Source organism: Ovis canadensis, chromosome 15 (assembly GCF_042477335.2).
Source record: "Ovis canadensis isolate MfBH-ARS-UI-01 breed Bighorn chromosome 15, ARS-UI_OviCan_v2, whole genome shotgun sequence".
Taxonomy (NCBI): domain Eukaryota; kingdom Metazoa; phylum Chordata; class Mammalia; order Artiodactyla; family Bovidae; genus Ovis; species Ovis canadensis.
This window is the reverse complement of record NC_091259.1, coordinates 55,115,200-55,141,755: the sequence shown is the minus strand read 5'-3', so window position 1 is coordinate 55,141,755 and position 26,556 is coordinate 55,115,200. Positions and strand designations below refer to the sequence as shown.

Genomic DNA, 26,556 nt, shown 5'->3' with positions numbered 1-26,556 from the left:
AATAAATCCAGGAGACAGTTATTCCTAATTAGTTTTTATTGGTGAATAATAAGGATTATTAACATTAGGATAAGCAATGGAGAAGGAAATGACAATCAGTGTTCTTGCCTGGAGAATCCCAGGGACCAGGGAGCCTCATGGGCTTCCGCCTATGAGGTCACACAGAGTCGGACATGACTGAAGCGACTTAGCAGCAGCAAGCAATGGTTGTTCATGTTTAAAGACAATTCTCATAAAGGAAACATGTATTTTTATCTCATTTAAATCTTGCTTCATCAGATTTTCATAATCTTATACATCAGTATTTGAAATTGGCTGATTTTAATTTTTTATAATCTAATGTTTGGAAAAAATACAAATAGGAAATGGGGTCCTTTGAACCTTAGAACAAATATCCAGGTAATGTTAAAATGAAGGCTATATTGGCAATTTTAGCATTACTAATAATTTAAAAGTCTTCCCCTATACTGATATATGTATCAAATGGATATCTTAGAGCATCAGTCCCTAACCTTTTTGGCACCAGGAACTGGTTTTGTGGAAGACAATTTTTCCATGGCTAAGGGATAGGAGATGGTTTCAGAATGATTTAGGTACATTATATTTATTTTGCACTTTATTTCTATTATATTTATATCAGCTTTACCTCAGATCATCAGACATTGGATCTCAGAGGTTGGGGACCCCTGTCTTGGAGGACATGCCAACTGACACTGGAGATTGATCTAAGCATATATTTCAGAATGTTTCCAGAACATGACAGTGACCATACACACCAAATTTTGAGATTAGTTGTTCCCTTATCTATGTATTCAACACCTGAAATATTGTCAGATGTATCAGGATCTAGGATTTGAGGATAAGGTCATGAGCAAAAGAGACTTAAATCTAAGTATATTTACAGGGAAATTAAAGAAATAAATAAATTCAGAAAATAAGTGCTATAAAGAAAAAAGGTAATACAACATGTTAGCATGATCTATGAGAAGTATGCTACCTTGGATGCAATTATTAAGGAAGTATTCCCTGTATAGGTGGTCTTTGAATTGAGATTATGAATGTTGAAAAGTTCATCATTTGAACATAAGGAGAATACTGTTCCAGTTAGTTGGAGCAATTAGTACAGAGTACTAAGCAAAGAAAAAGCAGAAGTCTAAGAAGTAGTAGAAGTCCTAGTGGGGGATACAGCCATGGGGAGGATAAGGCAGAGATGACAGGGAAGACCTGTTCACAAGTAGCAGAACTTCTGGCTCCAAACAAACAAAGGAAGATTGACTATGAGAAGGTGACTATCGTTGTAGGCCTGTCAGAATACTGGAGATCTTTTCAAAAGTAGTCTTTTGGAGAAATTTGGTATGGAAATAGGGTTCAGTCTTTAAAGCCAAACTTCTGATAGCATATGTAAAAAAAAAAAAAAAAAAAAGCTCTGCCATTGATGGCAATTCTGCTTTTCCAATTGTTCTTGCAAAAAAACTTTGGTGTCACCTTTTATTCCTCTCAATCTTTTATAACCTCCTTATGGACTCTCAGTAAATCTTGTGACCCATAACTTCAATTTTCACCTTAGTTCAAATCATTATCATTTCCTACCTGGATTATTGAAGTAAACTCCTCATTGGTTTTTCCAGTCCTGCCCATACTCCTCATGTTCTATTGGAAGCACTGTTCCATCCCTGCTCTGGAAATTACATGTGAAGGGATATGGAATGTAAAGACTGAGTAGTATGTGGAAGGCACTAAATACTTATTTAATGAATGAGTAATTGAGCTATCACAATGGCAAGAGGTCAGAATGAAGAAAATAACGGATACCAAAACATATATTCAATGAGGGTTTCAGGAAAGGGTTACTGAGAGTAAATATTGTGATAGTGGTTGAGGAAGGTTTAAATAAAAGATAAGGGTAGCAGCACGGATGTTACATGGTGTTCCTTGTGGTCTTCAGTTGAAACCATCACTGACACACTCAAATTTCCATAATCCTTGATCTTTGACTCACATCTCTCAGAACTGGTACTTGAATAGCTTGATAATCCCTTGCTTGATTTCCTGGGTTCGTACTCCATAAACAATGGGGTTCAGGGCTGGTGGGATGAGATGGTGCAAGACATTGAGAAGAATGGGTACCTCTGGGGACACTTTTTTCCCTGCCTTATTTGTGAAGATGAAGACTAGCAGCAATGTATAGAAGAAAAGTATAAGAATGAGATGGGAACCACAAGTACTCAAGGCTTTGGTGGATGCACCTCCTGACTGCAAATGCATAACAGCACTCAAGATGAAGCAGTAGGATAGCAAGATAAGGATCAGATCAGAACCCAGTAGGCACCAAACACTCACAAATTGGTAGAGCTTATTTAGGTGAATGTCTCCACAGGAGAGCTTTGCTACAGAAATGTTGGCACAGATACAGTTTTCCACTACATTGCTGGCACAGTAATTGAGTCTCGCAGCCAGAACTGGTGTAGGCAGCGTGGCCAGCAAATTGCGGAAGATGATGAAGATGGCCGCATTGATGACAAACTGTTCCGTGATGATGGATGGGTAGCGCAGTGGGTGGCAGATGGCCACGTAGCGGTTGTAAGCCATGACCAGAAAGGTGGAGGACTCCATGGGAAGGAATGTATTCATGATGAACATCTGCAGGAAGCAGCCCATAAAGCTGATGGGCTTCATGTCGAACCAGAAGATGAGCAGGACCTGCCAGAATTGTTATTTTCAAAAGCAGTACATTCACTCCCACCCTAGGGTACCTAACTAACCCTTGGATAATCCTTTGATGGTTTCAACCACTCATATCCCTAAACCACAGTCTCATAATCCTAATGGGGACAGTGTCCTAATTCTAAATGCCTTCTACATGCATCCCAACTTCCAGAGCCCGATTTATACACTTTTCAACTATAGGTCACACCATTTTGTTTAAAAAATTTTATTTCTAGTCTGTCTTCTCTTGATCTCTATAGTTCTTACCCAAACTTCATATGGTCACATCTGCTCATCTAAATGTATCACAAGGACGTCAAATCCAATAAGCCTAATACTTATATTTGGACACCCTCCAACCTCTCCTTATACATAAGAAACATCTTCCAATTATGCCTCCTACCTCAGTATATGACATAAATGTACATCTAGTTACATTTTTTAAGTTTTTTAAATGTTGATCAGTTTTAAAGGCTTTATTGAACAATAAGTATTGTTACAATATTTCTTCTGTTTTATGTTTTGGTTTCTTGGTCTTGAGGCACATGGGATCTTAGCTCCCCCAACAGGTATCAAACCCACACCATCTGCACTGGGAGGTGAAGTCAGAAGCACTGGACTGCCAGGGAAGTCCCTAGTTATGTTTTAGAAAGAAAAGTCTTGAGCCCTTGAATATAAGGGTGGGGTGATTCAGAGTCAAGGAGAATCTCCTTAGAAGTAAAGAGAAAGTCAAAACTTGGAATATCACTGACTCAGACATTGAGAGAGGGCTTCTCAGTTTGAAAAAACAAAGTGAAGCCTTAAAAATCATAGGCATTGAGAATGAGAGGAGACATATCTGGAAGTTGTGATAGACCTAGTATGATACTGTTGGCAACTCATTGAAAATTTTACAAGAGTATTTACATCTGCAAAGCAAGGTAGTGTTTAGAGAAAGATGATTGAATACCCAGGAGTAAATACAGGGAGGGTCTGACCTTAGGGATGACTGTGAGGCAGAGGATGACATCCAGCACAGAAAGGATGGCAAGCAGGTAGTACATGGGCTCGTGCAGAGATGCCTCCTGCCAGATGGCAAGTAATAACAGAAATATAACATATATATAACATATATATAATATAATAACATATATATAACAGAAATATAACAGAATATAATTATATATATATAATTAAATGCTTCTTCCACTTCTTGTTCTCTGTGACCCTTAAACATCCTGAGCATGCTACTATTAAAACATTAATAAAACTTTCTCATATTCCTTCACATTTCCTATTTGTCTTCCAAAAGCTCTGTTCCATCTGCCAGCAGTGGAATCTTATCTCTTTATTATAGCGCAAATAAAAATACCACATATCTGGTAACACAGTAAGCACTCAATAAGTACTATTAAGATAGGAGACTGATAGACTGTTGAAAGCATCATAACACCTTGCACTCATTTAACTTATTAATACTATCTCCACATCTTGCTCTACCATTAACTACGGGCACTGTTGCTTAACACTCATTAAAAATCTGAACAAAACAAAATGGGTAAATATTTTAGTGCTGAGAGGAAAAAGAGAACAATAAATACAAAAGACAGCTGTGCAGTGTCTTATTTGCATGAGTCTTTGGTAAGTAACTGCTTAAAACAAACAAATTGTTTATCATTTCCTGAAAAAAGAAGAAAAATTAAAGAAATGAGGTTCTAAGAAAAGGGAAGAACTGAGGAATACTTAAACATGCCCCAGAATAAAAGCTCACAGACAGAAGGGTCCATTCCTTTAGAGTATCTTCTTAACCATCCAGGATCCTGCTGGTAAAGTAGTTTCCAGGTTGGGCTGTTCTCTCTCCTGAAGCAATAGATGGATTTCGGAGCACACACACACTAAATCTCCCTATCAAGGTTTGGAGATGTTTATTTTTCTTGACCCTGTAGTATGGGCATCTCATCAGGACTCTCTTTTATCTAGACCAGCAGTTCCTCAATACTAGTGTGCGTCAGAATCACCTGGAGAGTTTGTTGATGCACAGGTTGCCTGACGCACAGAGGATAGTCTGCAGAGTTACCAACTTTGTAGGTCCATCTTCAGGGAAGCTCTGCTCAGCTTTAGACACCAAACTGATTATTTCTCCCATTAACTTTAGACATTTAAGTACAATTCTGACCAATCTCTACTCTCCCTATTTGAAAATTATCTTCCTCCCATGGACTCTCTGGGAATTCTCTAGGTTTTTTTTAATGGTTTTGTCTCTCTTCCTGGACTACAGTTCTTAGCCACCTCTCCTGGTGGTTCATTTAGGTCATTAGGATCAGGGACAATTTTTTAAATTAATTTATTTATTTTAATTGGAGGCTAATTACTTTACAATATTGTGGTGGATTTTGCCATATACTGAGATGAATCAGCCATGAGTGTACATGTGTCCCCCATCCTGAACCCCTCTCCCACCTCCCTCCCCATCCCATCCCTCAGGGTTGTACCAGTGCACCAGATTTGAGTGCCCTGTTTCATGTATCAAACTTGGATTGATGATATATTTTACTTATGGCAATATACGTGTTTCAATTCTATTCTCTCAAATCATCCCACCCTTGCCTTATCCCACAGAGTCCAAAAGTCTGTTCTTTAAATCTGTGTCTCTTTTGCTGTCTTGCATATAGGATCATCATTACCATCTTTCAAAATTCCATATATGTGCGTTAATATACTGAGCTGGTGTTTTTCTTTCTGACTTACTTCACTTTGTATACTCAGCTCCAGTTTCATCCACCTCATTAAAACTGATTCAAATGAGTTCTTTTTAATAGCTGAGTAATATTCCATTGTGTATATGTACCACAGCTTTCTTATCCATTCATCTGCTGATGGACATCTAGGTTGCTTCCATGTCTTAGCTTTTGTAAACAGTTCTGCAATGAACATTGGGGTACACATGTCTCTTTCAATTCTGGTTTCCTCAATGTGTATGCTCAGCAGTGGGATTGCTGGGTCATATGGCAGTTCTATTTCCAGTTTTTTAAGGAATCTCCACACTGTTTTCCATAGTGGCTGTACTTGTTTGCATTCCCACCAACAGTGGGTTAGGTTTCCTTTTCTCCTCACCCTCTCCAGCATTTATTGTTTGTAAACTTTTTGATAGCAGCCATTCTGACTGGCTTGAGATGTTACCTCATTGTGGTTTTGATTTGCATTTCTCTGATAATGAGTGATGTTGAGCAACTTTTCGTGTGTTTGTTAGTCGTCTGTATGTCTTTTTTGGAGAAATGTCTGTTTAGTTTTTTGGTCCATTTTTTGATTGGGTCCTAATTTTTCTGATATTGAGCTGCTTGTATATTTTTGAGATTAATTCTTTGTCAGTTGCTTCGTTTGCTATTATTTTCTCCCATTCTGAAGGCTGTCTTCACCTTGCTTATAGTTTCCTTCATTGTGCAAAAGTTTTTAAGTTTAATTAGGTCCCATTTGTTTATTTTTGCTTTTATATCCACTACTCTGGGAGGTGGGTCATAGAAAATCCTGCTGTGATTTAAGTCAGAGAGTGTTTTGCCTATATTCTCCTCTAGGAGTTTTATAGTTTCTGGTCTTACACTTAGCTCTTTAATCCATTTTGAGTTTATTTTTGTATTTGCTGCTAGAAAGTGTTCTAGTTTCATTCTTTTACAGGTGGTTGACCAATTTTCCAAGCACCATTTGTTAATGAGATTGTCTCTACTCCATTGTATATTCTTGCCTCCTTTATCAAAGATAAGGTGTCCATAGGTGCATGGATTTATCTCTGGGATTTCTATTTTGTTCCATTGATCTATATTTCTGTCTTTGTGCCAGTACCATACTGTCTTGATGACTGTAGCTTTGTAATAGAGCCTGAAGTCAGGTAGGTTGATTCCTCCAGTTCCATTATTCTTTCTCAAGATTGCATTGGCTATTCAAGGTTTTTTGTGTTTCCATACAAATTGTGAAATTATTTGTTCTAGTTCTGTGAAAAATACTGTTGGTAGCTTGATAGGGATTGCACTGAATCTATGGATTGCTTTAGATGGTATACTCATTTTCACTATATTGATTCTTCCAATCCATGAACATGGTATATTTCTCCATCTATTTGTGTCATCCTTTGTTTCTTTCATCAGTGTTTTATAGTTTTCTATATATAGGTATTTTGTTTCTTTAGGTAGATTTATCCCTACAGAAAATTAGCAAAGAAACACAAACTTTAAATGATACAATGGACCAGATAGACCTAATTGATATCTATGTTTTTTCTTCATGGCAGTTGGCACAAATTCAGACGTTAACAATATGCCTCTAATAATTCAAGAAGGACTACTCTCTAGTCGGACTCCCAGTCCAAACTTCCATGAGCTCAGTTGACCCACACTCTAATGTGCTCATGCTCTTCTGATATCAGTGATCTTCAGGGTCTTCACATACTAACAGCTGCAGCTATAATAACATTCTCTGAAGTAAACAGTAAGTAAAGTTGAGGACCAAACTGCAAGTGTCACTTATGCTTGGCTTTCCAATGTACTGTTCCCAAAAATACTTACAGAGAGAGTCTGTGCCAAATAATAGTAACCGTTCGACAACCCAGCTGCTTTCAGACAATGTGTGACTCCTCCACTTGGCCTCCCACTCTGGCTTTACCCAGATGAAGATGCTGTGTCTATAACAGTCACTGTTATGCAGCTGGAAACGTGAAGAGTTGGTTTAAGAATACTGCTCCCTTGGGTTCCTGCCTCCCTGCAGATACACACACACTTTCAGTATAAAAAGAGAGAATTTTGCATTTAAACTCAGATGAAATGAGAAATCAGTGACCAGCTTACATTTTCTCTTGAGATGTCTGAGAGTTACATAAACTGAGATATTATTGGTGATGGAAAGAAGTATCACTCAGAGACTTGGAAGATGTATTTAAGAGATCCTTTAAAAAGACAAATGTCATTAGATAAGAAATGACTTCCTCCTACATATTAGCTACATTCTAGAAAAACTGTTTTTTTTAAATAAGTACTTTATGATGATTTATTTTACTATTGAGTGAAAGTGTTAGTGACTCAGTCATGTCTGACTCTTGGCAACCCCATGGACTGTATAACCTGCCATGCTCCTCTGTCCATGTAATTCTCCAGGCAAGAATACTGGAGTGGGTAGCCATGCCCTCTTCTAGGGAATCCTCCCACCCCAGAGACCTAACCCAGGTCTCCTGCATTAAAAGCAGATTGTTTACCATTTGAGCCATGAGGGAAACTATTAATTTTTAGTTATTAAATTTTATAAATATCTTTTTTAATTTATTTATATTTTAGTTGAAGGATAATTTCTTTACAGAATTTTGTTGTTTTCTGTCAAACCTCAACATGAATCAGCCATAGGTATACATATATCCCCTCCCTCTTGAACCTAGAAATATCTTTACACAGGAAAAAATATGTCACTTAAGTAAAAACAAATATATGGATAAATAGAAACTTTCTATTCTCTAGTTTCACAAAATTTCACCCAAAAAATGAAACAGCAATAGTAAGGTGAATAATTGTAGGGATGTGTAGTAAATCTGTAAGCACATGTAGATGGACATATCCTGAAAATAATGAGCATGGAACAACTGGAAAAGTGGTCATATAGGAGAGCACTTGAGAAGTTTTGTACTGGGTTAGAATTAGTTTTGGGAATTGTGAAACAGAGAAGAGAGAGCAGTTTAAAGCTATTGTTTTGATGAAAGACAATACCATGGAAGTAAATTATTTAATAATTTTTTAAAGAATGACTAACTTCATCATGGGCTTCCCAGGTGGCTCAGTGGTAAAAGAACACCCCTGCCAATGCAGGAGACACAGCAAATGTGGGTTTGGCCCCTGGGTGGGAAGTATACCCCGGAGTAGGAAATGGCAACCCACTCCAGTATTCTTGTCTATAAAATTTCATGGACAGAGAAGCCTTGCAGGCTATAGTCCACAGAGTTGCAATGAGTTGGACATTACCGAGCCACTGAGCACACAGCTTCATCATAGACCAGCTATACTAGAGAATATCCTCAAATGATTTATAAAATAACATATACTGCTGCTGCTGCTGCTGCTGCTGCTGCTGCTGCTGCTGCTGCTGCTGCTGCTGCTGCTGCTGCTAAGTCACTTCAGTCGTGTCTGACTCTGTGCAACCCCATAGATGGCAGCCTACCAGGCTGCCCTGTCCCTGGGATTCTCTGGGCAAGAATACTGGAGTGGGTTGCCATTTCCTTCTCCAATGCATGCATGCATGCTAAGTCACTTCAGTCGTGTCCGACTCTGTGCGACCCTATGGACAGCAGCCCACCAGGCTCCCTTGTCCATGGGATTCTCCAGGCAAGAATACTGGACTGTTCAAAAAGGGGTATGGTCACAAAAAGGAGCAAATTAATCCTAGGACTACTGACCAAAATCTGAATCTCCACTATTTTTAGGGTGATCATGGAAGGAATTGCAAAGAGTAAAATCCACTTATCTTTGTTCAATTAATCCACTAATTTGTAAGTCTGAATTCTATGGGAAGACAAGGTAGCACCAGGACAGGATATAAGAATTGACACAACAAGGCTGAAAGTAGAATGAGAAAGTCAATTTAACTATATATCTAATATAAGCAGGTCTAATCACACTAGGACCACAGCCTTGTTCAACTCAATGAAACTAAGCCATGCCCTGTGGGGCCACCCAAGATGGGTGGGTCATGGTGGAGAGGTCTGACAGAAGGTGGTCCACTGGAGAAGGGAATGGGAAACCACTTCAGTATTCTTGCCTTGAGAACCCCATGAACAGTATGAAAAGGCAAAATGATAGGATACTGAAAGAGGAACTCCCTAGGTCAGTAGGTACCCAATATGCTACTAGAGATTAGTGGAGAAATAACTCCAGAAAGAATGAAGGGAGGGAGCCAAAACAAACAAGCAAACAAACAAAAAATACCCAGTTGTGAATGTGACTGGTGAGAGAAGCAAGGTCTGATGCTGTAAAGAGCAATATTGCATAGGAACCTGGAATGTTAGGTCCATGAATCAAGGCAAATTGGAAGTGGTCAAACAGGAGATGGCAAGAATGAACACTGACAATCTAGGAATCAGTGAACTAAAATGGACTGGAATGGGTGAATTTAACTCAGATGACCATTATATCTACTACTGTGGGCAGGAATCCGTTAGAAGAAATGGAGTAGCCACCATGGTCAACAAAAGTCCGAAATGCAGTTCTTGGATGCAATCTCAAAAAGGAAAGAATGATATCTGTTCGTTTCCAAGGCAAACGATTCATATCACAGTAATCCAAGTCTATGCCCCAACCAGTAATGCTGAAGAAGCTGAAGTTAAACAGTTCTATGAAGACCTACAAGACCTTTGAGAACTAACACCCAAAAAAGATGTCCTTTTCACTATAGGGGACTGGAATGCAAAAGTAGGAGGTCAAAAAACACCTGGAGTCAGGCAAATTTGGCCTTGGAATGCAGAATGAAGCAGGGCAAAGACTAATAGACTTTTGCCAAGAGAATGCACGGGTCATAGCAAACACCCTCTTCCAACAACACAAGAGAAGACTCTACACATGGACATCACCAGATGGTCAACACCAAATCAGATTGATTATATTTTTTGCAGCCAAAGATGGAGAAGTTCTATACAGTCAACAAAAACAAGACCAGGAGCTGACTGTGGCTCAGATCATGAACTCCTTATTGCCAAATTCAGACTTAAATTGAAGAAAGTAGGGAAAACCACTAGACCATTCAGGTATGACCTCAATAAAATCCTTTATGATTATACAGTGGAAGTGAGAAATAGATTTAAGGAACTAGATCTGATAGATAGAGTGCCTGATGGACTATGGCAAAGGTTCATGACATTGTACAGGAGACAGGGATCCAGACCATCCCCATGGAAAAGAAATGAAAAAAAGCAAAATGGCTGTCTGGGAAGGCCTTACAAATAGCTGTGAAAAGAAGAGAAGCAAAAAGCAAAGGAGAAAAGAAAAGATATAAGCATCTGAATGCAGAGTTCCAAAGAATAGCAAGAAGAGATAAGAAAGCCTTCCTCAGAGATCAATGCAAAGAAATAGAGGAAAACAACAGAATGGGAAAGACTAGAGATTTCTTCAAGAAAATTAGAGATACCAAGGGAACGTTTCAAGCAAAGATGGGCTTGAAAAAGGACAGAAATGGTCTGGACCTAACAGAAGCAGAAGATATTAAGAGGTGGCAAGAATACACAGTAGAACTGTACAAAAAAGATCTTCACGACCAAGATAATCACGATGGTATGATCACTCACCTAGAGCCAGACATCCTGGAATGTGTAGTCAAGTGGGCCTTAGAAAGCAGCACTACAAACAAAGCTAGTAGAGGTGATGGAATTCCAGTTGAGCTATTTCAAATCCTGAAAGATGATGCTGTGAAAGTGCTGTACTCAATATGTCAGCAAATTTGGAAAACTCAGCAGCGGCCACAGGACTGGAAAAGGTCATTTTTCATTCCAATCCCAAAGAAAGGCAATGCCAAAGAAAGCTCAAGCTACTGCACAATTGCATTCATCTCACACAATAGTAAAGTGAACTTCCTGATGTTCAAGCTGGTTTTAGAAAAGGCAGAGGAACCAGAGATCAAATTGCCAACATCCATTGGATCATCGAAAAAGCAAGACAGTTCCAGAAAAACATCTATTTTTGCTTTATCGACTATGCCAAAGCCTTTGACTGTGTGGATCACAATCAACTGTGGAAAATTCTGAAAGAGATGGGAATACCAGACCACCTGACCTGCCTCTTGAGAAACCTATATGCAGGTCAGGAAGCAACAGTTAGAACTGGACATGGAACAACAGACTGGTTCCAAATAGGAAAAGGAGTACGTCAAAGCTGTATATTGTCACCCTGCTTTTTTAACTTATATGCAAAGTATATCATGAGAAATGCTGGGCTGGAAGAAGCACAAGCTGGAATCAAGATTGCCAGGAGAAGTATCGATAACCTCAGATATGCAGATGACATCACCCTTATGGCAGAAAGTGAAGAGGAACTCAAAAGCGTCTTGATAAAAGTGAAAGAGGAGAGTGAAAAAGTTGGCTTAAAGCTCAACATTCAGAAAACGAAGATCATGGCATCTGGTCCCATCACTTCATGGGAAATAGATGGGGAAACAGTGGAAACAGTGTCAGACTTTATTTTTTGGGGCTCCAAAGTCACTGCAGATGATGATTGCAGCCATGAAATTAAAAGACGGTTACTCCTTGGAAGAAAAGTTATGACCAACCTAGATGGCATATTGAAAAGCAGAGACATTACTTTGCCAACAAAGGTCCGTCTAGTCAAGGCTATGGTTTTTCCAGTGGTCATGTATAGATGTGAGTGTTGGACTGTGAAGAAAGCTGAGTGCCGAAGAATTGATGCTTTTGAACTATGGTGTTGGAGAAGACTCTTGAGAGTCCCTTGGACTGCAAGGAGATCCAACCAGTCCATTCTGAAGGAGATCAGCCCTGGGATTTCTTTGGAAGGAATGATGCTAAAGCTGAAATTCCAGTACTTTGGCCACCTCATGGGAAGAGTTGACTCATTGGAAAAGACTCTGATGCTGGGAGGGATTAGGGGCAGGAGGAGAAGGGGACAACAGAGGATGAGATGGCTGGATGGCATCACCGACTCGATGGACATGAGTTTGAGTGAACTCCAGGAGATGGTGATGGACAGGGAGGCCTGGCGTGCTATGATTCATGGGATCGCAAAGAGTCAGACATGACTGAGCGACTGAACTGACTGACTGAAGATAAGCAGGAGAGAATGGGAATGCACATGGTACCTGAAATATGATAGAAAAGTCAGGTAGGACAAGATGAAGTCAGAAGTTGACAAAGTACATCTGAAAAAAGAATACTCATTTTCACTTAAAATATGCCCATACACACACACACACACACACACACGAGTCATTGTTAATTTTCTTTTATTCATTAAAAAGAAGGAAAGAACTATGAGACATTCATGTTCCAGAGAAATGACATTAGATAAGTAACGAGATCTGGCAGAACTAAGGGAGACAGCTCTATTCACTCAACTATAAGAATCGAAGTTTCAGAGCCAGCTTCTACATCACCACAAGAGATACATCCATGGCACAAACCAGTTTGAACTGTGTCAGGTGGAACTAAGAGACCTAACATATAGCAAAGTATTAAGCAATTAAAGAAACTGAGAGCCATTGAAAATGATTTCAGTAACATTCATTTCTCTTTTTTCTTGTAACTGAAGTACAATATTAGTCTTAGGTATACAACATAGTGATTTGCTATTTTTACACATTACAAAATGATCACCATGGTAAGTCTAGGTACCATCTGTCACCACGCAGAGTTATTACAACACTATTGGCTATATTTCCTACACTGTGCACTACATTTATTTTATAGATGAAATTTTTTATTTCTTAATGCCCTTTATCTATCTCACCTGTTCCTACCCTCACACACACACACATACACGCACGCAACACACACAACACACAATGCTCATCCCTTCTGACAGTAACCAAAAATCAGGTGTTGGCAAGGATGTGGAGAAAAGGGGACCCTTGCGCACTATTGGTGGGAATGTAAATTGCTGCATCTACAATGTACAAAAGTTGACAAGTCCCTCTCAAAAAAACTAAAAATAGAACTACCATATGATCCAGAAATTCCACATCTGGGTGTTTATCCAAAGAAAAGGAAGACACTAATTCAAAAAGATACATGCACCCTTATGTACATTGAGGCATTATTTACAATAGCCCAGATATGGAAGCAGCTTGAATGTCCATCTATACATAAATGGATAAAGAAAATGTGGTTATATATAAACAACTATTATGCAGGCATTTTTTAAAAGAATAAAATTTTGCCATTTGAAACAAAATTAGACCTAGAGGACATGCTAAGTGAAAGAAGTCAGAGAAGGGACAAATACTACATGATTTCACTTATATATGAAATCTAAAAAGTAAGACCAACAAACAAAACACAATAGAAGCAAACTCATAGAAACAGTTTTTCTTTATTTGAAAAATAATATCACTCTAGTTAAGCTCTTGTAACTATGGCTTGATAAGTCCCTCTTACATAGATAAGGCCAGGGGAAACATTCAGGTAACTCCAGAATGCAAAAGACTAAGTTTCCAGTAAGTGAAATAGAAAGTAGGAACCAAGTTACGGATATCTTCATAATCAACTCTAACACTGGAGAAAGCAACATCCAAACTTATTCCCGCAGTTATGCCTCAGGATAATCATTGCCTGTTAGCAATTTCTGTTCCCAAGGTTAGGACTCTCACATTTTACCTCTTATAACCTCCTGAGCAGTTTCTGGATTCCCTGCTTGATCTCCTTGGTTCTCACACCGTAAACAATGGGGTTCAGAGCTGGCGGGATGAGGTGGTGCAGGATGTTGAGCAGGATGGGGACATCTGGGGGAATCCTCTTCCTGGCCAGGTTAGTGATGACCAGGACCAGCAGGACTGTGCTGAAGAAGAGGATGAGGATGAAGTGAGAACCACAGGTGCTCAGGGCCTTAGCAGCAGCTCCCTCAACCTTGATCTTTAGCACAGCTTTCAGGATACAAGAGTAGGAGAGAATGATAAGGATGAGGTCAGAGCCCAGTAGGGTCCAGCCTGCCACAAACTGGTAGAGCCGATTGAAGGTGATGTCATCACAGGAGGGTTTGGACACAGAGAGGTTAGTGCAGATGCAGTTCTTGATGATGTTCTCTGCACAGTATCTCAGTCGGGAGGAAAGAATGGGGATAGGCATAGTAAGAAGGCCATTCCGGGCCACTACAAAGATGGCAGCCCTAGCTACAAATTGGTTAGTGATGACAGACGGGTAATGCAGAGGGTTGCAAATGGCCACATAGCGGTCATAGGCCATGACCATGAATGTGCAGGACTCCATGGGGAGGAAGCTGTTCATGATGAACATCTGGAGGAAGCAGCCTGAGAAACTGATGGCTTTATTGTCAAACCAGAAGATGGCCAGGACCTTGGGGATGACAGTGAGGCAGAGCGCCATGTCCAGCAGGGAGAGGGGGCTGAGCAGGTAGTACATGGGCTCGTGCAGAGAGGCCTCCAGCCGGATGGTGATCAGGAGGGTGGCGTTGGCCCCCATGGCCAGGAGGAAGAGGAGACTGAGGGGGAGGGACAGCCAGTGCTGCCAGCTCTGATAGTTAGGGAAGCAGATGAGGAGGAATTCGGAGACTAGGGGAGAGGAGTAGTTGCTGAGTGATCCCATGTAATTTTGATCACAGCTGACCCTTTGGAAAATCTGAAAGACAAGAGAAAATCCATTCCGACAACATGACTACCTATGGGAAAGTAACTTATTTTCCAAAGAACCACTGGAAAAATGATAATAGTGGAGTGAGTATTTCATAAGTATAAACACATCACTTTTAAAACATAAACTCATTTATTCTATTAAAATTCTACAAATAAAATGATAGTAAAATGACCATATTTCCACTTTAGCTTGAATAATTCCCATTTTTCCCCTTATTGTTCACAGTTTCCCAACTTCTGAATCTCAAATCTGAATTTATAGCTGAAGCTCTTAGCCACTAAAATTTCTGCCTCTATTTATAAAAACGCTTATATAGGCCTTGATGCTGTATCAGCATAGGCCCTGCATGAATGCCTATTCTTGTTCTTCCAGCAAGAGAGGACAATACAGGCAAAGCAGAAACCAGGCCTATGTGCCTCGCCAGAAAATACCAGACTTTAGAATTATGACTATCATTTTACAGAAAATTGCACCTTAAAGAGTTCTAAAAAGAAAAATTTTGCAATAAGAATGTGTGGAAAAGTCTCCTAATGCAAGCAGTTGAGAGAAGAAAAAGAAATTTTAGGCGTCAGTGTATGTGCACGCTAAGTAAGTCGTGTCTGACTCTTTGCGACCCCATGGACTGTAGTACTCCAGTCTTCTCTGTCCAAGGGATTTTCCAGGCAAGAATACTGGAGTGGGTTGCCATGCCCACCTCCAGGGGATTTTCCCAACCCAAGGATGGAACCCAGGTCTTCTGCAGCTCCTGCATTGCAGGTGGATTCTTCACTGCTGAGCCACCAGGGAAGCCCCTTAAGAGTCAACAGTTTGGGTTTACAGGTACTATTATAGGAGTGAGTGATAGCAGCTCACGCTGTATTTATCTGACCACACATGGATTCCCCATCATTCACAAATACAGATAAACAGATTTCCACGTGTTCCTGGCCTGGTTCACTATAACCACTTATGAATAAATCTAAGATACTTATGAAATCACCTTATAAATGATTGTCATACTAAAACTTAGAACATTGGTTGATGGGCCCCAGTGACATTTTCTTTTTGTTTTTTTGTTTGGCTGTACCACACAGCATGCAGGTGTCCAGGGATGTAATTATGTAATTCTCTGTCCAGGGATGAAAGCTGCGTCCCCCCTACAGTAAGCACAGAGTCTTAACCATTTAATGGCCAGGGAAGTCCCTGTTTTTAATACTCTGAGGAATCCCAAACTCAGCCAATTTTTATCAACAATGGCAGTGGTCCTAATGAGTTTTGGATCCTCCTAGATTCAATTCCCTTCTCCTTTCTGAGAAAGTAGAAGCCTGTTCCTCCAAACTAAGAAGTAAGTGTGAATATCTGAAGGCAAATTTCAAAGTCGGAAGAAACAAATTTGCTCTTCTGTTTTGCCTCATAAGTTATCACTTTCCAGACCACCTATAGCAGCACTTCTAACAGAAATACAATGCCGGCCACATGCACAGCTTAAAAAATTTAAAGGAAACGTGAAGTTAATTTTAATAATATGTTATTTTACTCAACATATCCAAAATATTATTACTTTAACATGTAATCAATATAAACAACTGTTAACGAGATGTTTTACATTCTTTGTTTTGTGTATGAAATATTTAAAATTAAGTGTGCATTTTACACTCACAGCAATCTTCTGACTGGGTACTGGCTACTGGATTGGACATCAGTCTCTAGAGTTTGGGGAAAGCTGAATGTTTCTCTTTCTCTCTCTCTTTTTTTTTTTTTTTCCTTTGCTTGAACTATGGTTTGCTCTTGGTGTTGGTCACGTGGCATTTACGATTCCTGTATTATATATGGGAACTCCTTTCATTTGGTTCTATTTCTGGGTCAGCTCAAAATTATAGTTTTTATTTTCTTTTTCAGTACACCCCATCAAGTTTCCTTTAGAAATTTCCTAGCAAAGTGATCCTTCAGCTTCATGATGGGAACACCTCCTTTAGGACAGAGATAATCCACACCTCCAGAGCTCTCATCTTAGATAAAACAGACATACCAGAGACTAGGGCTTCCCACCAACACTAACCTCCCTGACTCAGACTAGATATCAACTTCCTCCCATCCTCCCTAAACCAGTGATGCTATTTGATTTTTTTAGAATCAATGTAACTATTCAGTAAAGAATGCCAAAATGTCCAGATATCTCCAAATCTGGTCCTAGGAACACCATTCTTTCACATAAGGTATATTTGGAAGCTGGAACTAGGTTTTGTTAACAAAGCGTGGCAAAAGAGCTAAGGTTCAAAAGGTAAAATTGGAGCCTTAAAACGGCTATAACTTCAGACATAAATCCAGATAAAAACTCTTCATTGTGTTCATCAGACCATACGAACTTACCAGATTCCAATTACCTTAAGGAAATACATAGATTTCTACAAACTCATCTGCTTTCTTTCCAGCTGGTTATTCTGTTCTTTTCCCTGGATCAGTGAACTGAAAATATTGACTCTGCACGCAGTGCCAAGTCCTCTGGAGAGCATGAAGGCTCGAGCAATAGAAAAGCTCTTCTGTCTTAGCTAGAGAAATAGGAAAAAGCACTGGGGGGACACAGCAGGATGAAACAGGAGGGCAAGGCAGGGGTAATCAAGGCAGCTGAGATTACTGGCACTTTCTCTTCTGGTGCTTCTAGAGCAATCTTCAAGAGCAGGGGCTGAATTACAGTTGAAAATATAAACACTTGCTCTCCAGTTGCTGCAGGAAATAATGAATGTATAAATTTAGTTCAAGAACACTTACTCAGACAACTCAGTGGATAACACACAGCTTACACTAGAAACACTTTGCTCCCATTTGAAAGCTGTGATGCACCACATTTTTGGAAAGTGGTAGACTGATTATGCAGAACCAGACCTGCTTTAGTTCTGCTAGAAGAATTTCTTCTCTCTGTTTATAATGAATACCTGAAGTTCTACATGCCTCATCATTCCCATCTTAATTATTTTTCCAGGATACAAACCAGACCTACCAGCTTGAGGAGACTGATCTGTGAGCTACTGTGATTTATGACTGTTTGCTGCACCTTCTGGTCCAGCCCTCCAGAGGATCCAAAGGCTATTTTTATCTCCATGGACTCTACTCTGTCTCTTCTTTCCCACAGCCCACAGTGGGGCTAAGACCATTTTAGACATCTGAACCTAGAGCATAGGCCCATTTCTTGTGAAGGGAAGGAGAGGAGGAGAAAAAGAAAGTGGTGAGGGAGGAATGGGGTAAAAGGAAGGGGAGAACATGGAGTGGAGAAAACACACACACAAAAAAAAATTCAATGTGGAAGTTGTGACAAATAGGTAGAGAGTTGAACCAGGAAGACTTGTGGGGAAACTGGGGCAGTCTACATAAGGAGTATAAATGTTTGAATAATAAATATTCAAGACTGAGGACAGAGATAAATTTATTTCAGACATTAAGTGTACTCTTAGAAAAGTTACATTTAGATGAGGATTTAACTTTGTTGTCATTGTTCAGTCACTAAGTCGTGTCCAACTCTTTGTGTCCCTATGGACTGCAGCACACCAGGCTTCCCTATCTTTCACTGTCTCTCAGAGTTTGCTCAAACTCATGTCCACTGAGTAGGAATATTATCCATTCAGTTCAGTTCAGTCGCTCAGTTGTGTCCAACTCTTTGCGACCCCATGAATTGCAGCATGCCAGGCCTCCCTGTCCATCACCAACTTCCGGAGTTCACTCAGACTCATGTCCATCGAGTCAGTGATGCCATCCAGCCATCTCATCCTCTGTCGTCCCCTTCTCCTCCTGCCCCCAATCCCTCCCAGCATCAGAGTCTTTTCCAAGGAGTCAACTCTTCCCATGAGATGTCCAAAGTACTGGAGTTTCAGCTTCAGCATCATTCCCTCCAAAGAAATCCCAGAGCTGATCCCCTTCAGAATGGACTGGTTGGACCTGCTTGCAGTCCAGGGGACTCTCAAGAGTCTTCTCCAACATCACAGTTCAAAAGCATCAATTCTTCAGTGCTCAGCTTTCTTCACAATCCAACTCTCACATCCATGCATGACCACTGGAAAAACCATAGCCTTGACTAGACGGACCTTTGTTGGCAAAGTAATGTCTCTGCTTTTGAATATGCTATCTAAGTTGGTCATAACTTTTCTTCCAAGGAGTAAGTGTCTTTTAATTTCATGGCTGCAGTCACCATCTGCAGTGATTTTGGAGCCCAGAAAAATAAAGTCTGACACTGTTTCCACTGTTTCCCCATCTATTTGCCATGAAGTGATGGGACCAGATGCCATGATCTTTGTTTTCTGAATGTTGAGCTTTAAGCCAACTTTTTCACTCTCCACTTCCACTTTCATCAAGAGGCTTTTGAGTTCCTCTTCACTTTCTGCCATAAGGGTGATGTCATCTGCATATCTGAGGTTATTGATATTTCTCCTGGCAATCTTGATTCCAGCTTGTGCTTCTTCCAGCCCAGCATTTCTCATGATATACTTTGCATATAAGTTAAAAAAGCAGGGTGACAATATACAGCTTTGATGTACTCCTTTTCCTATTTGGAACCAGTTTGTTGTTCCATGTCCAGTTCTAACTGTTACTTCCTGACCTGCATATAGGTTTCTCAAGAGGCAGGTCAGGTGGTCTGGTATTCCCATCTCTTGAAGAATTTTCCACAGTTGATTGTGGTCCACACAGTCAAAGGCTTATTATCCGTTAAAGAGGGTCATTTCCTTATGGTGAGTGCATGCAAAATGGGCATGAAGTGTAATGTGCTACAGATGTATTACTTTCCCTTATTACCTGCTGTGCAGTGGCTTAAATGGAAGTAGGAAAGGACAAATGAAAGATTTAGTATTAATGATAGGACAATAAGGGCATTAAAATCTGACTCACTCACTGGGTTGGAGAAGGCAATGGCAACCCACTCCTGTACTCTTGCCTGGAAAATCCCATGGACAGAGGAGCCTGGTAGGCTGCAGTCCATGAGGTCACTAAGAGTCAGACATGACTGAGTGACTTCACTTTCACTTTTCACTTTCATGCATTGGAGAAGGAAATGGCAACCCACTCCATTGTTCTTGCCTGGAGAATCCCAGGGATGGGGAAGCCTGGTGGGCTGCCGTCTATGGGGTCACACAGAGTCAGACACGACTGAAGTGAGTTAGCAGCAGCAGCAGCACTCACTGGGTGACTATAAACTTCATCTGAATACACGCAGAAACAAAAGGGAAATGCTTTAGAAAGCTTCTGGGTGCCAGCAAGAAGACTGAGGGAGCTGGAGAGGATGCTGAGACACAATTTGTCTTCCCCACCTTACCTGAATTCCAGGACTATGCTTGCAACTGTGTATTTCAGATGACGGAGTACAGCTGGACAAGATACTATGTCTCGTACTTTGAACCTAACTCTACGTCTTCTGAAGGGAACCTTGGATTGGATATCAGCTTCATCCTATCTGACAATGCTAGTACTGACCATAAGTAAAGCGTAGGGGTAGAGATAACCCTGCTATACTTTATTCTTCCAACTTTGCCACCTCTTTCTGAACAGAAACAGGGATCCCAGGGGTGTCTGCTACTACCTGGTTAATGTATTGTCAGCATGCCAGAACCCAAAATCCTCACTCAGGAAGAGTCTAAACTAGGAAGGATAATCAATCAAAGAAAGGAGAAATCATGACAGGCAGGATGGAGGCAGACAAAAGTGATAGTAGCAATGAATGATACCGTCACTCTTTTCTACTGAGAACATTTCACAAGCAAAGAATAACATCTTAACAGCTTTTCTCAGAGGAAGCACCAAGTCATAGATGGTTCTGAGAGAAGTTGCAGGAGCTATTCTTCCCTAAGAAGGAAAATTACACTAAATTAAGGACTCCATGGGATCTGAAGAAAACATGATATACAGCATTGTGAGCTCTATTTATCTCTTTGGTTATTTTACAGATAAACTGATAGGTATACTCTTTTGTACTGCTCTAGGCAGGGCTTGCAAAGCTGTCAAGTAGTAAGATAATTTACTAGGTAGCTGCCTAGGTCTGGTGAAAGCAGATTGCTGTTTCATGATTGGTGCATCAGAGCCTGTTTTGATCCCTTGACTATACCAGATGGGAAAATGGAGAGAACTGGGGGCACCAAGCAACGCTAGAAGCCAGAGAGCTTCAAAAGCTATGAGCACTGGAGTGGCACCACCGCCGCTCATCACCAGAGACTGCCTCTTAGAATTCAAGAAGATATGCTTGTAGGAGCCTCATGGCGTATTCAGACTGAAGTGGATATGAATATAGTATGCTCAATTCATAGTTTTAAGTGGCTTTCAAAGTTTTGGGGCCCAGTGGTTTGAACCTTCATGTAAGTAAAATTTTCTCAAAAGAATAAACTCGTGGTAGAAATGACTGTAGGGACAGAGGAGCACTACAATGGTATGGATATCTTCTACCCCAAGGTAAATGGGATGTATGATAATGATTTTCCTCCTATTCAGAGTGCAGCAGAAAGCAGTGTGCTTAGGAAAATGGTAATAATTTACCACTCACTTAATGGCTATATAATTTAATGTATGTACATGCAAAGTGGGCTTCCCTGATGGCTCAGTGGTAAAGAATCACCTGCAATGCAGGAGACACAGGTTCTATCCTTGAGTTGGGAAGATCTCCTGGCGAAGGAAATAGCAACCCACTCCAGTATTCTTGTCTGGGAAATTCCGTGGACAGAGGAGTCTGGCGGGTTACAGTTCATAGGGCTGCAAAGAGTCAGAGTTGACTTAGTGACTAAATGACAATAACATGCAGAATGTTCATACTTACTCATTCTGCAAAGTGATGGTAAATACATATATATACATGGAGGTGTTGCTCAGATGGAAAATTTTATCAGGTCTGAAATGATCTGAGGAGCCGGAAGATGTCACCTCTGCCACAGGTGCCAGAGAGGAATGTCAGGAATGCTCAGGGCAAAGCGCTCGATGCTGAGTCAGAGTAATGTCTGTAGTCCAGCCCAATCCACCCTTCACAATGCACAAGTCGTGTGGGGCTCTGTCAGGCTGAAACTGGAGACAGGGAAGGAAGGCTTCCACATCCTTTGTAAATTAGGGGACAGGCAGATCGTTTTAAAGTTATCATGTATATTCTGTGCCTTCAGTGGTCAAACACTCCTAATCTAATCCTACGCCATTGACTAGGCTTGCCATGCCTCTCATTTAAAGATTCTGCCAAGAAAAATTCCCCAAAATATGTAACAAAGAAAGAATTCCTTTGAAGCAACAGGAAACAAAGAATAATGGAGGAATGATTTCATTCTTATCTAAGATATTAAGGCAAAGAAAAATCAGAATTCATTTCAGGATTAAAAAGTGAAATTCCCTTTCCAGTATACAAATAATTCCTGACTTTCTTTAACAATTTCAGGAGTTGGGTCTGGTTCTTTTTACCCCTTATAACCTCTTGAGCAGTTTCTGGATTCCCTGCTTGATCTCCTTGGTTCTCACACCATAAACAATGGGGTTCAGAGCTGGGGGGATGAGGTGGTGCAGGATGTTGAGCAGGATGGGGACATCTGGGGGAATTCTCTTCCTGGCCAGGTTAGTGATGACCAGGACCAGCAGGACTGTGCTGAAGAAGAGGATGAGGATGAAGTGGGAACCGCAGGTGCTCAGGGCCTTGGCAGCAGCTCCCTCAGCTTTAATCCTTAGCACAGCTTTCAGGATACAAGAGTAGGAGAGAATGATAAGGATGAGGTCAGAGCCCAGTAGGGTCCAGCCTGCCACAAACTGGTAGAGCCGATTGAAGGTGATGTCGTCACAGGAGAGTTTGGACACAGACAGGTTAGTGCAGATGCAGTTCTTGATGGTGTTCTCCGCACAGTAGCTGAGTCTGGCGGAAAGGACTGGAACTGGGAGAAAAAAGAGGCCATTCCGGGCCACTACAAAGATGGCAGCCCTAGCTACGAATTGATCAGTGATGATGGAGGGGTACCGTAGTGGGTGGCAGATGGCCACATAGCGGTCATAGGCCATGACCATGAATGTGCAGGACTCCATGGCAAGGAAGCAATTCATGATGAACATCTGGAGGAAGCAGGCTGAGAAGCTGATGGACCTGAGGTCAAACCAGAAGATGGCCAGGACCTTGGGGATGACAGTGAGACAGAGCACCACGTCCAGCAGGGAGAGGAGGCTGAGCAGGTAGTACATGGGCTCGTGCAGAGAGGCCTCCATCCAGATGGTGATCAGGAGGGTGGCGTTGGCCCCCATGGCCAGGAGGAAGAGGAGACTGAGGGGCAGGGACAGCCAGTGCTGCCAGCTCTGGTAGTTAGGGAAGCAGATGAGGAGGAATTCGGAGACTGGGGGAGTGGAGTAGTTGCTGTGTGATATCATGTAATGTTTTCTGATCACACTGAAAACACACAGTCCTTAAAATATAGGACAGAATGTTTTACCGCAGAAAGTATGCTTTCTAGATATGCTCTTAACCTGTCCCAACGAAGTTTTCAAACCATCACCAATCATTGCTGACATTTACCTGAATGAACTTTATGCTATATTATGCTGAATGTTTATATTCATTAACTCATATCATCCTTTTAAAAGCACTTAAATGTAATTAATATTGTTATTCTAACTTTGCAGATAATGAAAGTGTACAGATAAAGGGGAGGAAGATACTTTGATCAGAATTAAAAAGTTAGTATGTGAAGCCAGGGCTGAGAACCAAGGAATTTGACTCTAGAGCTCTTTCACAATATTTAGCCTCAGTAAGCACAGTTTAATTAAGGCTTTCCTTCCCTCAGAGTTTAAAAGGGACAGCTACACAGAGGGCTGTGTTCAGCTGACCACATGGAAGTCTTAGAAAAGCCCAGCCATTTCTGTACAATTGGACAGGGACTAACTTCAGGATTCTTTATTTTCATGAAAGATTAGAGGTAAATATTCCTTGACCCCACCCAAGAAGAATATGTTCTTCCAACCTCAAAGAGGATTTTATTTCAAGGCATAATGTTTATCATTCTCTTACTGGATTATTTGCTGCTATTTCTCTTTGTGAAATTGGAAGAGTGTTTTCTTTGGCTTGAGTCCTTTAGAAAAGACTGTGAATTTCCTATCCTAGTGACAGAGACAGTCAGTATTGAGGGATACCAGGAGGTTGTCAGTATTGAGGCATACCAAGAGGTTACCAAAAATAAAATAGAAACCTAGTTAGAGAGTGAGATTTAGGCATATGAACTTCAATAGGAATTCATATACCTGGTTAGCAAAATTATCTGTGATTTCTTGTGGCCGGACCCAATGATCCCAGCATTTGGAATCTGCTCTGTAAACTCACCTGATTTGATTCCATTTGATTCTTGGATTGGGTACTGTCTTATCCCCCTCACTGCTAAACAGAGATGAGGGTGAACCAAGTACTAAGAAGGATGACAACAATGGACGCACCAGTCAAAGAACAGGAAAGAGCCAGAGAATCACGGCAGGATGAAGACGGGAGCCCAGGCAGTATGTAGTCAACAGAGCTGAGGTTCTTAATGATGCTTATGAGTACTGTCTGACAAGTCTCCTGCAGGAGGGTGAAGTGGGTGCAAGGAGGAATCAGACTTTTGCTGTCAGATAAGAATTGGAAAAAGGACTTTCACTTTGAATGTCTCAGACTTCCCAAATGCAGATTTTATCAATAGAACCCATACACACACACACACAATTTCTACCGATTGTAAGGCTTTTAAGACAAACCAAGGATTCTGGGATTAAAACAGCAATAAGGAAAATGATGTATCAACTCTGTCCTGTATTCCCATTTGTGATTAAGAAAATTACCCTATGTGAATCAGAGAAATAAGAATAGTAAACATATCCACCTTTCCTGAAAAGGCTTCTCCTTTCCAGTTACTTCAAGTTCTGAATCCTCAGAGTGGCTTGATCTATTTGAACAAATGAGAAAAGAGTCAGTGCCTTCTCAGTACTCAGTTTTATCGTAAAGCATACAAATGTATAACATGGATTAAGGAAAAACAGTTATCTTCTGAGAGCTTAATTAATAGAGGAAAATTAACCTATCAATACTTACAATACAGTATGGTTGCGGTTCTAGTAAAGATGATCTTACAAACAACTGGAAAGAGACAGAAGTACAGATGAATGAAACAATGTGTTATGCTTGAAATGTGGACCTTAGATGGAAATGAATTCCAATTCTGGCTTTTATACTCATTGTACCACCCTGACATCTATTTAAACTCTTTGGTACCTAGTTTTCTCATTTATAAAACAGATAAATGATATTTAGCTTCAGCGTTGTTGTGGGGACAAAAAGGATCATTTCCTGAGATTCTGTTAACCCAGGGATATGACAAGCTAAGAGCATCAGAATAGGAAACAAAAAGGGATAACATTCACCTGGGGAGAGGAGAGGGTCACTCTTATAGGTAATGGCAAGAGAAGAAAGGTCTGCCTAGGTGGGTGCTCAGTAATAAATAATGATACGGTTTAGTGGGCTGGTAGATCCCAATTTCTTTGGGGAGAGGAGATGGGGGAGAAGAGTGTCAGGAGACAAACTTTACAGGCATGAAGGAGCATATGCTGCCATTCACAGCCCACCTGGCAGTAGTCATTGTCAGGTACATCCTAAGGAATCAACAGAGAATTTCACACAGGGAAGTGCCATGCTACAGACGAGACAAAGGATACTTGCACACAAACCTTTTAGAGAGTCCCAAATAGTTCAGAGGAAAAGTGATCAAGATCTGAACACAGGCATGTAGGTGGAGAAGAAAAGATGTATTAGAGGTATGAGGAGGACTCTTGAATTTGGTGTAAGAAAAGACGAGATGGAGGGAGACTGGAGTTAAGAACATGACCAAAAGTCTTTTAAGTGACTCGGGAAAGAAATGTCCCTTTCAGACCTCCAGTAACACTGATATAGTATAGCAATATACTTTCAGCTCCATCTTATAGTCTCTCTTAAATTCCTTGAGAGCCAGAACCATTTTTTTCTCTGTATATGTATTCTCCTCATTGAAAGTAAGGCCTCTTATTCTAAGAAGTGAGGACTTGTTGGCCATCTGGAGCATAGATTTGATCGCCAATACTCCAATTCCATTAGTTTTTACTCACAGGCTGATGTTTATAAAGGAGTGTCTGCTATGATTCTTTGTTCCAGGTACTAACAAAGAAATCGTGTTCTCTGACAATGATATATTGGATCTGGAAAGGTCAGATAAGTCTTAAATAACCAAAAATATAATAGAATATATCAGTCCATTCTGAAGATCAGCCCTGGGATTTCTTTGGAGGGAATGATGCTGAAGCTGAAACTCCAGTACTTTGGACACCTCGTGCAAAGAGTTGACTCATTGGAAAAGACTCTGATGCTGGGAGGGATTGGGGGCAGGAGGAGAAGGGGACGACAGAGGATGAGATGGCTGGATGGCATCACTGACTTGATGGACGTGAGTCTGAGTGAACTCCGGGAGTTGGTGATGGACAGGGAGGCCTGGCGTGCTGCGATTCATGGGGTCGCAAAGAGTCGGACACGACTGAGTGAATGTACTGAACTGAACTGATAGTAGAATATACAAGCTCAGAAATGG

At 40.7% G+C, this 26,556-nt stretch overlaps 3 protein-coding genes across 3 annotated transcripts; all 3 read right to left on the bottom strand.

Annotated features, from left to right (window-relative positions):
* Positions 1-21: 21 nt before the first annotated feature.
* On the bottom strand, positions 22-25,224 carry LOC138420297 (olfactory receptor 56A3-like). Its single transcript, XM_069553412.1, has 3 exons — positions 25,035-25,224; positions 24,826-24,888; positions 22-2,700 (listed from the first exon to the last, which is right to left on the bottom strand). Exon 3 carries the CDS (start codon positions 2,674-2,676, stop codon positions 2,005-2,007), a length of 672 nt encoding a protein of 223 aa, XP_069409513.1. The 5' UTR covers positions 2,677-2,700; positions 24,826-24,888; positions 25,035-25,224; the 3' UTR covers positions 22-2,004.
* Positions 13,721-16,677, bottom strand: LOC138420296 (olfactory receptor 56A4-like). Its single transcript, XM_069553411.1, has one exon. The coding sequence runs from the start codon at positions 14,966-14,968 to the stop codon at positions 14,027-14,029; it is 942 nt and encodes a 313-aa protein (XP_069409512.1). The 5' UTR covers positions 14,969-16,677; the 3' UTR covers positions 13,721-14,026.
* Positions 22,409-23,362, bottom strand: LOC138420298 (olfactory receptor 56A4-like). Its single transcript, XM_069553413.1, has one exon. The coding sequence runs from the start codon at positions 23,348-23,350 to the stop codon at positions 22,409-22,411; it is 942 nt and encodes a 313-aa protein (XP_069409514.1). The 5' UTR covers positions 23,351-23,362.
* Positions 25,225-26,556: the final 1,332 nt, after the last annotated feature.